Source organism: Sphaeramia orbicularis, chromosome 13 (assembly GCF_902148855.1).
Source record: "Sphaeramia orbicularis chromosome 13, fSphaOr1.1, whole genome shotgun sequence".
In the NCBI taxonomy this organism is placed as follows: Eukaryota; Metazoa; Chordata; class Actinopteri; order Kurtiformes; family Apogonidae; genus Sphaeramia; species Sphaeramia orbicularis.
Window position 1 is genome coordinate 26860492 of NC_043969.1, and position 16228 is coordinate 26876719.

General features: G+C 41.2%; 1 protein-coding gene across 1 annotated transcript in view; it reads right to left on the reverse strand.

The window, feature by feature from the left end:
* The window catches only part of rsrc1 (arginine/serine-rich coiled-coil 1), a 111787-nt gene that overhangs the window by 3603 nt on the left and 91956 nt on the right, over window positions 1-16228 (reverse strand). The window contains exon 8 of the mRNA XM_030152322.1: window positions 902-1008. Coding sequence (XP_030008182.1) covers window positions 902-1008 — 107 coding nt within the window. The remainder of the gene's footprint in view (window positions 1-901; window positions 1009-16228) is intronic.

Below are 16228 nucleotides of genomic sequence, written 5' to 3' on the forward strand. Positions count from 1 at the left end.
ATATGTTATAGTCTACTAGAAATAGTTATTTTTACAAATGCTTTCCTATTTACAACCCAAAAATGTGATACAGAAAAGTGCAATTTAAACATTTTATCAACAAGCCCAGATGAAATGCTAGCTTAACATGCAGAAATATGCCCAGGAGATTAATCGATCTATCATTCAAATGTGGTTTTCTGGAAATATTTAGAGAAAAATATTTTCTATTTTCCTGTAATTTGTCTTTCATCATTTTTATGTTTATAGATACAACATGTGTATGTTCAGAGTTGACTGGTCCAAAGTTCAACACGTGAAGAACAGATGTGAATAAAAAGTTAATACCTGCCCACACAGCTGATGTTGTGGAAGTTGCAGGTTAAAAGTCTGTAAGGCCTATTATATAATGTATAGGTAATCTGTGCAACCTGCCCAGGCTGAGGCAGATTGGTTCAGCTCAGTCCAAACTGCAGCCACCCGGGTCTTGACCTTTGCTAGATTCACTGACTTGTGCCCCAAATGTCTGTCACATGTTACCTATTTCTTCAAAACAGCCGTAGGCCTTAACAAATCTAATTCCTCCTCCTTCAGAGACGGGAACATTTCAATAATGACTTCTGTGTTTTGTCTACATCTGCACAACCAGAGGGGGGAGAGAGACTGAGAGGGGAAGGCAGAGGATGGCTGCTGCCTGCTGTGGCTTTTGTGTGGGTGCTGCTGCTTTGGAGGCGGTGAACAGTGGAGTGTCTGATGAAACCGTCTCAGTTCGGAACAAACGGCGCTGAATGGGGATGTTTGATTTGGCCTGGGCTGTCTCTGGACAGACGGCACAGCATCGCAGAGAGGGAAATTCAATAAGAGACGGAGTGAAAAGATAGAGAGAGTGAGGGGCAGGGAGAGAAAGAGAGACAGAACGCACCTTTATGTCATCCCTGGATGATTTGAAAGCCTGAGGAACAAAGGAATCACTCTCGATGGCCTCAATGTCCTTTATCCTTCGCACTTGCTCCTCCAGAGAAGTTCCCTCTGAAACACATGTAACACAGATGGGAGCCGATGAACAAAAGCATGCACACGAGTGTCCAGAAACACACACACACATGATTGTACACAAACCCACAGAGGGCCAACCGTCCCTTGTCATGTTTTGAAAGGCACCAGATTTCATTTGGACTGGGCTTAGTTGATTGTATGTTATCTCTCTGTATAATACTCTTTGACACATACAATCTAAAATATCTGATATTCTCCTATTTTAATCTCTGCCTCCATGAAAAGGACTCTTGGTTATCCAAGGGCATGGGGCCATTACAAAAGGCAAGTGGAAAAAAAATACTAACAACATAATAGCCAGACAGTGAATTACACTGAGATAATGCATTCTAAAATAATCAAAATATGAACACAAACTCACTGCAATGGAATTTCATTATGGAGACTAAATGTGATTAGGTTTCATACAGTTTTCATCTATCAGAAAGTATTTTGCTCTGGTTTGTCCAATCAAACAAAAAGACAGAAAGGGTTTCCAGTAAATTACTCTTGGATATAAACACATCAGGATTCTGCATATCAGATAATAATTCATTTCAAGAATTCATGAACAGTCTTCATAGCGTAGGAGGGCAAAAATAGGTGTGCCTGGAAAGTTGGCGACACAAAAAAAAAGACAGAGTCTGAATGCTCCTATTATTCTGTGGCTGTCAATCTTTCCACTGATCAGTCAATATTCATCCCTCTCTCCCCCATCCATCCGTCCTCTCCTGCACTCTCCCATCTCTCAATCTGTCAATCCAGCAGACATCCATGCTTCTCTGCTCCACTGATGTAGGCTGTGTCATGAAAACAAGCACACACACACTAACACACACAGCACCATGACACTAGAACTCCTACATGTACACGTGTGCCAGCAAAATTACCAACTTTGCACTCACACTTACGGTTGGCATAAAAAGGCGAACACACATGCAGCACACTGGAACACACACACACACACTATCCAATTGGGGCTAATGGCAGGAATTAATTCAATCCATTAGCAATAACAGAAAGGGTGTCACAACAGATCTTCATGGGCCTGGTGTTTAATGAATAAATGAATATTTGTTGCAGCTTTCACAGCAAAGCGCTGCATGCTCCCTCAAACACCCACACCCACACCCATAGACCAAAGGTGCACACAACCTATTATAGTTCATAATAGCACTCAAACAAACTCAGTTTTGATTTAAATGCACTGCAGAATTGGACAACTGAGTGACAAGTGGAATTAAGCGTCCCTTTATGACAGACTATCAGCTTGTCACCCTGTGCGGGAATATGTGAGCACAGACACATTGCACAGCGGCTCCAAAAATAGTCATTACCTTGACTGGGCTGCTAGATGAAGTCTGAACACTGGTCCAATATCCTCCTGGAGACTGCGGCCTGTCCTTCACACCACTATCACCGCCGCTCACTGCTCGGCTGCATGAGCGTGCACGTGTCACAACGAACGCCCATGACTGGACAATTAATTCAGCACAATTAATTTACTTTTTCAATTACCCTGTCTCTGCTGTCCTTTGAGCATCGATGCCCTACATAAAGAACCACACAAACACACACAAACCCTTGTTGCTGACATGCACACACACCCTATCTGCTAGTATCTCCTTGTCAGGCCCGTCTGTTGCTGGGCTGTCCGTGTGCGCTGCAGAAATCCATTAAGACCTCAGACTTTTTGACAAACACATTATTGGTAGATAAAATGACTTCCATATGCTGTTTGTCAGATGTCAGCGGGAAAAGATATGTATTTCATGAGAAAATCAAAAATAATGGACTTTGAGTGCGGGCTGGGCGAGCTTAGAGGCAGACAAAAATCAATACTCTAGCTGGGTGAGCGCACTCCTCAGCTCAGAGAGGTCAAAGTTGATATTTAATATTGACACATTATCTGGCAAATTAATTTAACAGGTCGACTCAATTGTCACCGCATTAGGAACGCTGCTCAGTCAGTGATGAGGGCAGGATAAAGTGAAAGCTGAGAGAGGGAAAACATTGGGAGTAAAGAGACATAAAGGAAAAGAAAAGTAACCACGAGTAAATGTGGAGTCTGCACTGCTTTATATTTGTTTATTCTATCTTTGTATGGCAATTATACCCAGACGCTGAAACACATTACAGCCCTTTCCATCATCTAGGAAATGGGATTAACCCCAATTAATAAGATGTTTGTACTTGGAGATTAGAGCAATGCGTACAGAATGAGCAATGAATATAAACTTGTGTTTACATCTTCGCATGTTTACATCCGTTCATGTGAGTGTGTAGATGTGTATAAAGGATGCAGCCAGAAAACTCACTTGCCATCTCATTACTGAAATTAGTTGGACAGACAGTGGTGCTGATGAGTGGCTCAGAATCAATAGGCTATTGTTCTCTCTTAATAGATGTTTGTCCACTTCATTGATTAGGACCAGAAGATGGGCAGAGAAAATCAAACTAGCCAATAGAAACTGATTTCAGCTCATCTCCTTCAGCCTTGAAGACGTGAACACTGTGCTGCAGTCACACCTTCCAGCCAGGAGAGGGAACTGTTCAACAACACATGTCTATGAGTGAGAGGAGGCCGTTGGCTGTGGTAGCTGAGTCTTTGCAAACTTGACTTTGGTCTACAGTTTGTCAATCAAGAGCAGCCGAGCTGAATATATTGCTGCTGCTGATTAATTCCAGTAATTGAGTGCACTACCGTACCGGCTAAATTACCATGGCACTTGTTGTGGGAGAAAAATAAATAAAGGGAAAACTAACTGCTTGTTTTACTGAGGTCTCACAAATTGCAGCAAATCTCCGGCAGTGTTCTGGAATTACACTAGAAAAACAGAGCTAAAAGATATTCAAGGGAAATATTAAAAATGTATATGTCATGGCAAGGAAAAGGGGACATTGTGGTGCTTAATTTACAATGGGTAGTGAGGACAAGAAATATTTTTGGGCAGTTTAATCAAAGAAAATCACATTGCTAAAATTTGGCAAAAGAGACTCAAAGTCACAAAAATGTATATTTCTGTCACACTCTCTATGTGTTCACTAAATGCTCTACGTCACTCATAACACACACTGCTCCAAACCTGGTGACAATGCATAGTCTAGTTCTTTGAATACATAAAGATTAAAACAGTTTTCCAAGTTTACCACGTGCAGCTTTAATGTGCATGTAGGCCGACACACACAGACATGCGGGTGCACACATTAACATCTCTTGGCTTCCCAGGTTTCAATAATGTGCCTTCCCCTCCTCTGCCCCACTGCCTCTCCTCTTGCACCGCGGTAAAGATGTGTAATTCAATGCTCAATTTAGACCCGTCTCAGTGGAGATTTTTTTGCCTGCTAATTGATAGAAATTAAGCCATTAATCAAGCCACTAGCCATCATTCAACCCAGGGAAGATGAATACAAACTTTCATAATAACCACCTTCCCCATTTTAGCCCTCATTAGCATTAATTTTTAATGTAATTATGCTATTCTTTTACACTGAGCTCATAAATTACTGCTCTTTTGTTGCTGGCTGGCCTTGTAAAATCCAAAGTAATGCTTTGTAGTCTGATCTTTAAGGCAATTACTGGCTTCTTCACTCTTTTATCTCCCTGCATTTCCAATAACCTGCTCTCTAATGATTTATCTCCGCTGCACCCCCCCCCCACCCCCACCCCCAACACCAATCCCCTTCCGTGTTCTTTCTCTCTGCACCAGCGGCCAACTGCCCCACTGCCAGCCTCCGCCTCCAATCCCCCGTCCGCCTACATTCTCCCCATCTCTTCACAGCAGCCCCAGATATACCAGGGATGCACAAAAAAACATGCGCATACGCTTACTTCCACAACTTAAGTATATTAACACACTGAGCATGAGTGTATTCATTGCACGTGTGTGTGTGTGTGTGTGTAGTAACTTTGGTTTTAGTATCTCCTTTAGTCATTTTCCTGTTTACCCTTCATTACTGAATATCTCGGTCTAGCAATGGCGACAACACCTGGGGAACGCCAAGGTAAGAGACCGCCGCTCCATCTCATTCGCTCTCTCTCGGCTGGTCTCCTGTGGGTCTTACCTGTAGGCTAGCTGCTCTTGTTTATGTAACCCCTGAGCTGGGTAAACACACACACGGACATACACAGGCAAACACTCGCACAGAACGGCATCAAACAGCTGAGTTAAGCTTAGTAGGGCTCTGTGCTAGGGGCGATACAGGGGCTCCAGTCTGGCCCTGTTCTCAGCAGCAGCATCCTGGCTGCATCAAAGTCTTTACCGTACCATTCTCCAGGCCCAAACAACAGGCTGCTCCAACGCATGCCTGAACAACAGAATAAAAAAAACAAAACAAAAAAAAAAACAGAAGAAAAGGTTACTTATTAAAATCCGACTGATGAGATTTCATTATCAGCACCAAATGTCTCTCTGCAAGACATTGTGCTTTGCTTAGAGGATTTCCATTATGCTGTCATTACAACAAATGAATTAAGAAGCCTAATGTGCCTGCTTGGTGTATGGGAATGTTACTGCTAATGAGATGCTGTGTTGATATGACAAAGAAGTTTAAACCTGCTCTGCTCATACTGAACCGTCTTACTTAACTTTTCTCAATTTCTACTGACACTCTATTTCTACCCCTTTGCCAAGTACACAGAAAGCCAGACAGCCAACTCAGGTTATTAAAAAGGTGTCTGGTGTGGGCCTTGGTTAGGTAATACTTTTAGACTGTATTGATTAGGGGCCGCTGACAGGCTCTGATGTTAGCCCTGGAAATGCATCAAGTGGCTAATGAGCAGCTATTAGGCCCATCGATTTGCTGATTTCAATTGATAGCTAGCAGGCCAAAGCTGCACGTCAATATTTGCATAACTAATACCCTGCAGCTTTGGGCATTGAAAAATGAGATCTCAATGAGGAACGGAGAGAGAAAAGAAAGGGAGAAAGAGATAAAGAGACACAGAGAGAAAGAAAACCTGAGGAGAGGAGAATAATAGGATTCAGCAAAGACGGAAAAGCGAGGAACAGTTTAACTATCAAAACAAACTAAGTGGGAAGGTTATGTGTTCCCTTCCTCCTGTGTGTGTCTGTAGGATATCTGTAAGGCAGCCTACCACCAGCGGCGTTGCAGCAGTGAGAAGATGTGATGCTGTGATGCTGATGCATGGCTGACGTCTGTGGCAGCGGGGGTCAACGGGTCACACGAAATGAAGGAATATTCTGACGGGCTGAGCCATATGTCCTGAGTGTGTCCCTGTGGAGTGTGCGTATGTATATATGTGTTTGTAAGTGCGTTTGTGAGCAGGGATATGTCCAATGACAGAGCAGGTGGCTAAGCCAGACTAATGTGTGTTCCCATGAGACCACACACGCACGTAATACACACAGTCACTCGTATAGTACCCCATCCCCCCACTCAAAAAAAAAAACAAAAAAACAAAAAAACAAAAAAAACACCCCACATGTCCATAACCCATGTCTTCCAATACAATACGCACACAAGACACGTGAGCCCCAGTGGTGCTCACCTTGTTATCATAGTGTCAACTGGTCTCTGCGGAGTCTCCTGTCCTGTCGACTCCTTTTGCTGTCATAATCATCTCACACAGATCACTGGTGCTCAAAGTCATTCTGACATCTCTTTTAACCAAAGCTAGGATCGGTGTAATTCTCAGGTACAAAGCAAAAAAAAAAAACACAAATGAAAGACACTTAAAATACACATAGATAAACTGAAAACACCTATTTTATGGAGGTATCATTGGATTTACAGAGGATGATTATCCACAACACCCATCACCACAGATTGTCATATGACATTAAAAAGCAAGGTAGGACAAAAACAACGCCATAAAGATAAATAAAACAGCAGCAGGATTAAAAGACGTGAATTAACCAGGATTTGGCCGCACATCTCAGGTAACCAGGTAGCGAGAGGATGTTTAACAGAATTCAACTTTGCTAAATATACATAACATGGTATATTTTGCATAACACTTCCATGGACTGCTGAGCATTATTTGACCTTAGCAGATATGGCATGTGATATATTTATGTGATATCTTATGTGATATCTATTTGGCATCAGGAAATGAAGAGCAGCTGGTGACTGAGTGTCACACATGCATACCCTCTTCTAGTGTCTCCCAATGATAGTGATCTCCCACTCTCCAGTCAATAAAGGTCTGAATGATGAATTAAAGACCCAAACAACCTGCTAATGACAGGATGACATGGCAGCCACGCGCCGTGCTTTCCTATCTCCTTCCACATCTCCAATCATCCCTCCCTACTCACCACTTCTCTCCTCTGTCATTCAATCCCATTCTGGTCATCTATCCTTCCTCTCCCCAACTGACCCTGGTTTAACTGTTTGACATATTCACTGTTTCTACCCAAGATCCTGTTGGTACAATTATATGCATGTTTTTATCCTCCTTGTCTGCACTCATCATGAAATTTGGGGAGAAAAACAATGGTCTATCCCTCCATCCAACTATTCATCCATCACACATAGTATCTGAGAACACAAGCTGAACTGGTGATGTATGTAATTGTTGGTTTCTGGCATTAAAGCTGCACTGATGGGTCAACATAGCCGCTATGTTATTTGTTTTCATATGTATAAAGCATGCAAACCTCAGACATAACTTACATAGACTTTGATGAAACCAAACTTTGGCAGAATAATGCAACAACTGCTGCATACCACATTTCACATACAATGTTCGCATTAAAAATGAAAAAAGGCAACATCCACCGTTTACTTGCAGTCGGTGCAGATGGAGATTTACCATTCATCAGAGATGACATGTTTATTGTTGCCTTGTTGACATTGGACCTATCACTATCCTGGGTGTGCATAAATACAGCTTTAATTTTCAAAGCTGAGACTCTACCTTTTGAGAAACAAAATTAAAAAGCATCTACTGTATATTTATGCATATACTAACTATACGTCAGCTATTTATCTGAAATCCTAGCTAAGACTCCTGCTCCTGCTGACCTGAACGTTAACTGCAAACACAGAGGGCTAACCAAAACCAGGTGGGTGTTTTTCTTTGTGTGCAAGTGTGTGTGTGTGTGTGTGTTAAGAGAAAGAAAGCAGTATGAGTGTTAGTCGATGTCCTGCGCCTGGGCAGCATCACAGAATCTCATTAAATAGTGAAGCTTTCACAGGCTGAGTGGTGAGATCTTCAAGATCACAGCCACTTTCTCTGTCGACAGGCTCGAGTAAGGAGATCGGTGGCATTCCACACATTTCACGTATTGTGTTAAAGTTTGTTTTCTTACATTTTTACACACACAGATAGCTCTTTTTACAGACATTACCTAGTTATATACTATACTACTAATTTGTACTACTAATTACATTAAGATTCTTATTAAGCAAACATTAACTATGCAAAAGTTACATAACACCACAACATAAAGAAACTTTAAGGTGCTGAGACAAATAGATTAATATTAAGCACTCATGCAACTTGAGACAGATATTGAATCAGTGGGTTTCAATCAACACTCTAAAAAGTGTTATTGACAGACAGCTTTTGTTTACTGTAAAAAATAATCATGTAAAACACAAAATTCAAAGAACTCATTTCAACGCTCAGTGACTTGCAATACAATAATCTACATCTGTCTGTGAGACTGAAGCAGCTCTTTATTAAGCACAGTGCTGTTTTAGTGTGATTAGAATATAGAGTCTCGCCCTGCCCTTTACCAGAAATAACAAGCATTTGACTGCATTAACTTGATGTTAAACTCGGCAGTGGACGTGCATGTCTGAATGTGTGTGTGCAGGAAAAAGTGCAGCCGTCTCCATTTTTCGATCCCTGGCTGGTCAGCAGCTCTTTTATGAACAACTCTATAATTAGAGAAAACACCAAGCAACTAATTACTTAATTGGAGCAAGGTCTTTAAAATGAAAATGATGTAATCAGAATCCAGGAAAAGGGCTCGATTTTCACATACACTAACATATAAAACACACAAATGGGCGCACACACCCCGTGACCTACAGTCTTCTTGACGTGCAGCCATCAAGCAACCAACTCTTTCTCCTTAGTTGGGATGTAATTGATTCTCCCTTTCACTCTACTGACTCCTGACAGGATGTGTGTGTATGTGTGTGTTGTGGCAACAGAGGGAAAGAGACAGAAAAGGACCTCTGTTTGTGTGGTCTGGTACAAACTATATTAGTAAAGGTCATGGCCGTGTGTGTATGTGAGTGTGTGCGTGTCTGAGTAGTAATTAATTAGGCAAATCCCCCTTCCTCCCTCCTTCTCTGACCTCAGTTGTAGACTAATAACCTTGGTACTGTGTAATATATTACCCTGCTTTTTTCAATTGCACTCTCCCTTATTGGAGGGAATCACGCAAAATAACAAAACAAGACTGACATCATCACTTCAAAGTGAATCAAAAACTTTTCACTGTAAAATATCCTCAGTAAATGCATGAGTATGACTTTTTATGTCCGGTCAGTTCGTACATGTTTGATCGCAGTGTGAGAAACAGTCATTCTCTATGTGTTCACATGGGTGGGTAAAATATGGTGTCGCTTCAATACGGCGACCCTTCCCCTTCACATTCTTTGACTGCCACCCTATCCCACCCTCACTACAACCCCAAAAATACCCCTCCCACTCTCAGTCTGGAATTGCACGCCTGTCTGGATGGCACAGGCAAAGCTTGTCCCTGAGGAGGCTACAGAAGACAGAATATGAGTGCAGTGCTTGCCAGTACAATTTGTGCTGCTCCCTGTTTGCAAGCAACATACCTTTATCATTAATAGATGTGTGTTGTGTAAAGCTCTTTGGTTTTAGGCATGTATGTATAAATGTCTGGGCTGGGTTATACAGCAGGTCGAGCAGTATATGTTTTTTTATTTCCTACAATTTTAGCCTCATTCCATATGAATTTTTCATATTGCATCCTGCACCTTTTCAGAAAATTTTGTTCCCTGCTAGAAGTACAGAGTATTTTGACAGAAGACCACTATTAAATGTGCAGAAACATTTAACAACTGGTTGCAGCTTTATAAAATAGTAACTAATCACTATCAATTTCACCAGAACTGTAACAATCTACTGATATAATGACGTCCTGACATAGGTTTGAGCTGAAAACAAAGCAGGTTTTTGATATATCTACACATTTTCAAGGTACGTTTATACTACACTGCATTGCGATATATAATACAATTATTTACAATCAGAAACTGATTATTTTATGTTTCTCATTTTGTGGCGCTAAACAACCACTATATTAATCAAAGTCTTAACTATATACATGATGAAATTAAAATAACTTTTATTCTACAAACTCCAAAATCCTATAGAAAGTTCCACTCATGTAATGAATAAATAAATAAACACTAGTCCACATGCATTTCTTAAATTATCCTCTTTACGTAGCTACACTGTTTGTTGCACCAAAACACTCCTATACACAAAAACTGGGGTCTCTTCAAGCATCTCAACAACTCAATTATCACACACACTTAAAAAGGAGACCTACTGGTGCATATTACTGCTCTGCTAACACAGACACACACACACACGGACGGACGCACGCACGCACACACGCACGCACGCACACACACACACACACACACACTTATTCTACAGTGACCTCTGATGTCTAATAACAAACCTTTCAGGAGTCACCACATGGCCAAAGCCACCCAGGATGCCAGCACTTTGACCTGCAACAGTCTGCGGGTGTGTCTAATCACAGCAGTCTGACCACCCTGTTAGACTGAAGCGAGTGCACCACTGCTGTGTATGATCATGTCCAGGCATAAGTGTGTGCACATATAAGCCACTTTCATACACTGACACAGCCTCAAGTGACAGCGGCCCATTGCTCTACTACTTAACTCTTCTTCAAAAGGTTTGATTATTATGGCAGCAAAAGCCTTGTGTTACTTTTGTAGGTTCTGTTTTGTAGAATATTACATGAATGTTTTATCCTTGTGGAGCTGGGTAATATGGGGAAAAGAATTCAATCACATTTTTTCAGTGTTATGGATAATTTTATGATTTTATTTAATTGTTTTACTGCTACATGAACTGACGACAAAGCTTGATCCAATAATACTCTTAATTTACTCAAACTACATGCCTTATATGACTGGAGAGACACATTTACAATAAATATATTTAGAAGCAAATAGGTTGCATTTTAAAGTTTCGCAGAGCAAGAAAGTAAAAAAAAATCTTGATTTTTGCATTTAAGCATTTTTCAATTAATTGAATTAATTCAATATATTGCCCAGCCCTATGTTGTTGTAAAAATTAGTTCCAAAAGAAAATGTATAACAACCAAAATTTATGTCTCCTTCTAAAACTTAACACTAGCTTTTACCACATAAGGAAAACCTACAATATGTGAAAAAATTGTTCAATATAAAGATGATGACATGAATTGCAATAAATATCTTGCTTTCATTGTCACTGTCAAATGTAAATGTATTAATGTGAGGGTGTGAATGCATGACCCATGTATCCAGAGGTCAATCTGATATGCTGCATGAATGCATGGCATTTCAGGCAGTCCCTTTCTATGCATTTACTCCAAATTATGATGATAGTGAAAATAGGACTTAATCAGTCCTAACTACAAATTTTTCATTTTGTAAACATTAAAAAAATAATTTTCACATAATTCACATTATTCTAAACCTAAATGCAAAGAGTGGGAAATCTGGAAACCATATCAGCTGAGTGACTCAACATGAGGTTACTGAACATAAAGAGACCTGGTGGCAGCAGGTTAATTGATAAGGGTGACCCAAGCAACGATTACCAATCACTGAGGGTAAAAGGGTGCTGTCAATCATCTGTCCACTTGACCTGACTGAACACAAAATGGAAGCGTGCATGGTCAATTTCTATGCAATCTAGCCTTTTGCAGAGATAGCCTGGCTACTATCGAGTCAAACATGTGATTCCATAGATATCCTCATAGAAATGATTAAGCTATAGGATCCATAGCTGCAGAAGTGACAGCCACACCGGGTGGCGTCAGCATCCCATTACCCTGGGACAACAAGGGGTCACACAGGGTTAGCAGAATTCAGCATGCGTCTCCACTCATTCACGGGACAAGCAGCGCTTAGGACAGGAGGTCACCTAATCACCCTGCTGAGCCATTGCGGAGGGAGGAAAGGGGATGCGAGAGGTACGGGGGGGAGAAAAAAAATCAACTTTAAATTTGCAGTGATGAAAAATCAATAAAGCAGTAATTGCTTGGCTTATCACCGTGCAATGAAACAAATTGGTAGGAGAAGGAAGGCAAGGAGAGGGCTGGCATCCACGCTGCACGCCAGGGCTTTTTTGGCTGCAGTGCGTGGAGCTGAGCTTAACACGAAAGAGAGAGAGAGGGAGAGAGAGAGAAGGAGGGAGAGAGAGAGAAGAAGAGAGAGAGAGAGGAGTTTGGGCTTCAGTGGGCCAAGGCAAGGAAAAAAGGTCTCCTCGTGATAATTAAATCTTCTCACACTGATTTTCTGCCAAATTTATTTCCCCGGGGACCATAACTCTGATTCAGTGCTTACAAGCCGTGCATAACTAATCATTTCAATGTGGGGGGAACCACAAACCTGAATGAATAGGGAAGAGAGAGGAGAAAATAAAAAGAGAGACGGCCAGACTGAATCTGTGACACTATTCATCTCAAAATCAATCATTATTTAGGCATGACAAAAATCAGAAATAGGTGTAGAGTATTTTCCTGTAAGATTCTGTGTACGTGATTTTTTTTATTTTTATTTTTTTTTAGTCCGGCTGTAAATGATTGTCAATATCCTATGTTTTTATATTTTCTCTGCAGTGCTATTGAGGCAGAAAACATCCTTTAATTCCTGGAACAAATAGAACCCATGAAGCCAATGAAGTGTCGGTTCAATATTCCTCTGACTGTTCCTGGCATGATTGTGTTGAACATAATAACACAACAAATAAGGCCATTTATCTGAAGTAACGACAGGAGATGAGGCTAACTCCACTAATCAATAACAAATCGATACAAACCAGATTTTCTTACATCAAAATCACTGAGACAGATCTTCCTTCAGCGCAGAGTGCACAAGAGCAATACAGTGCCTCCCTCGAGTCCAAAGGTGGATCATATAGCCAGTGGAAAGAAGACAGTTTAAAAAAAGTATAATGGTCTACCCTGAGAGACGATGCTGGGAACTATAATTATAGCTTGGTATAATTCAGACACTCTCCTTATTGAATCCCCATGTTTTAGTTAATATGATGAGATCATGGACACCAGATCACACGTGTTTACCATCGGTTGAATTTCACCGCTTGTCCTTCAAGTGGCAGCCTGAGCAGCGCTGATGCTGCGCGGCAAGGTAGTGTGGCATGCCACGCCATGGCCTCGGTAATTAAAACATTTAAAGCAGAGCCAGCCCCCTTGTGCTCCCAGGGTGTGATATGGGGGTCACGCGCCTGTAGATTCTAATTTGCGCACCATTTGTATTCATGACAGGCACGTGCTAAATATTTAACAGCAGCCCGGCAGGAGTTTTGTATTGTTAGGCTTTCCAGGTCAAATAATTTGATTTCAAGGCAGATTACATTAAGCGTCAATGTCCAAGCCACCACTCTCACTTGCCTCTCATTTCCTGTCTTTTATTACAACCGAGATAGGCCAGAACTGAAGGGATATGGCTTTGGATTATACAAGAGCTTGTTATCCGTGGATTAGTTATTATTTTCAATTAGAAAAGGGACCACATCGTTTATTACGGACGCGCACACCCACATCGGTATTGCATGCAGACACTTGCATGCAGAGCGGAAATTTTAGCTGACTGACAAATCGTCTAGCAGAGCCTGCAATCACCTAACACGAGAAATATTATTTTACAACAATTAATGTGTGTGGGCACATGCACGCACAACGGTATTCACTTCCATTGATTGTCCTTGACTGTTGGTTAGGAGGTGTATTCTCTCTGTGTTTTTTCGTATGTACAAGTAAAGCCAGAAACCAAATCCAGACATTTTTTTACTGTTTGAGCCAAGGCCATTTGGTGATTGACAACAGAGCTAGTTAAACGGTGATGAGGCGTTAATGGATGCTAGGTCGAGGAAGTGAGGGTGGTGATGGGGGTGGGTGGGTGGGGGGCTGGAGGGGGCCTGCAGCTGAATATTTAATGGTCATATAATTCCTGAAAACAGACACACACAGACAGGTACACACCCAACCCATGACCTGTCCTACACACTGCGTAATTAGGGAAACAGTCCTTTCGTTTAACTGCCAAAAGAGCAAACGGTAGGTATATATTCCCCTAATGATATGGGTTAAAGAGCTATTATACGTCTCATTAAAATATATGATCTCCCAATCTGCTAGTGGTTTGAGGTAATGGGGACAGAGCAGCATAGGGGCTAAAATATCATCCGCAGGCTATAGGCTAGTGTCCAATGATGAACAACATAACTCTCTGTGTTGGATAATGGCTGCACAAATGAAAAGATGTTTCTGCCTCATAAGCAGCACATAGCCATACCCGGATTTCACTAGATGACAGTGTTCAGAGTGTGTGTTTTGGCTGTTTGAAGTGGCACATTAGTGTGTGGGAATGAATTGGGGTTATCAAGCATTTGACACTAATTTCCATGTCGACTGGCTGATGCGTTGGACAAGTATATGAGGTAACGCAGCAGGAATTAGCACACAGTCTATAAATGCCTAATGAGGCCCAGATTGATGACTAACCGCACACCAATCACGCTTAAACACACCAAAACAACAACTCAGAACATCCGACTTGCATGTTAATATACAGGGGAAAAGGCAGACAACATGTTTGGCATTATTTAGCACAATTTCCCTTCTTTTTCTCCATTAGGATTGACTTCATCTGCACATATTGCACATCAGCTGAACATTTTGTTAATTAATGCAAAAATAACTGTATTTTTTAGTTCCAACTATTTTTTTTTAAATTATCAGCCATTTACATAATCAATTAATCATATCAGTAATTGGAAATGCTATCAAAAGTTGTTTGGTTCCAGATTTTTTGCTTATCAAATGCTTTTATGTATCAAATTTGATTATAAAGGGAAGATTTGGGGGGTTTTGAGTTATTTTGGTCGTAAACATGTGAGTGACATACCTGACATTTGTGGGTATTGACTGACATTTTATTGACTAAAAAGTTTATCTAATTTCATATCTTTATCCTGTTCAGTTTAAGTATGACTGGTTAAATGTGCTTGACTGTCAATTCTATAGGTCATGGTATTTTACAGATATTATAAAAGCAGCAAGATGAGTACATTCATGGAAATTCACAATGTTGGTAATTTAAGAACTTTTGTACAGGCCCACATACTTCATCCGCACAAAGACAGCATCCTCAGGACGCTTCAGCTAGAAAAGTGCATACTGACAGTGCAGTCTTCACAAACAGACTGTGTTGCACTGGCAGTCAGTCCATCCTTATTATAGCTGGACACACTATGTTAGCTAAAAGCCTCCTGGGCAAACAAACAACATCTCTCAGCTTTAATAGCCTAAACAAGGCATGCAACTAACAAAGAAATCATCCTACCCTCTCATTCTCACACCCTTTCATATCACGTTTCCTTTTTCAACCACCAGCATCATCTGGTTGCCCTTAACCAGAGAGGCAAACTCTCCTTTTAAGTGGAGACTACTTTGTTAACTGATGACCACAGGGCCAGTTATTGATCCTCTCCTTTCTCTCTCTCACTAAACCCTGCTGATGAAAACCGCTCTCTTCTCACAGGGCTCCACAGTATGCAGCCACAGTTCGCTACAATAATAGCTTGCATATCATAGCATCCACATGAATCAGTTCTTGGTGGTTTCGATTAGGGCTAAACTAACTCAAATACATCGCCAGTCTAGGATGTGAATCTATTTATGAACGATGAGTGTGGGAGGTAGTGTTCTTCACTTCTCCCCTCCATTCTCTTTAAAGGTTTTCTCATTTCAGTTGACTTAGCGGTTCAAGTGTAAACTTTCTAGTTGTGTTGACCTCTACGAGGCCCTGCAGGGAATACAGAGACCCCTGATGATCTGCTGTTTAGCAGCAGCAGTGGCTTACCTCCTCCATTTTACATGGTGCTGGGAGGAAGGGCAGAAGAGGATGAAGCTTGCTGACTGTGCCTATGCATGTGTGTGTGTGTGTGTGTGTATATATATGAGAATGCCACTGGGTTTTCTAACTTCCA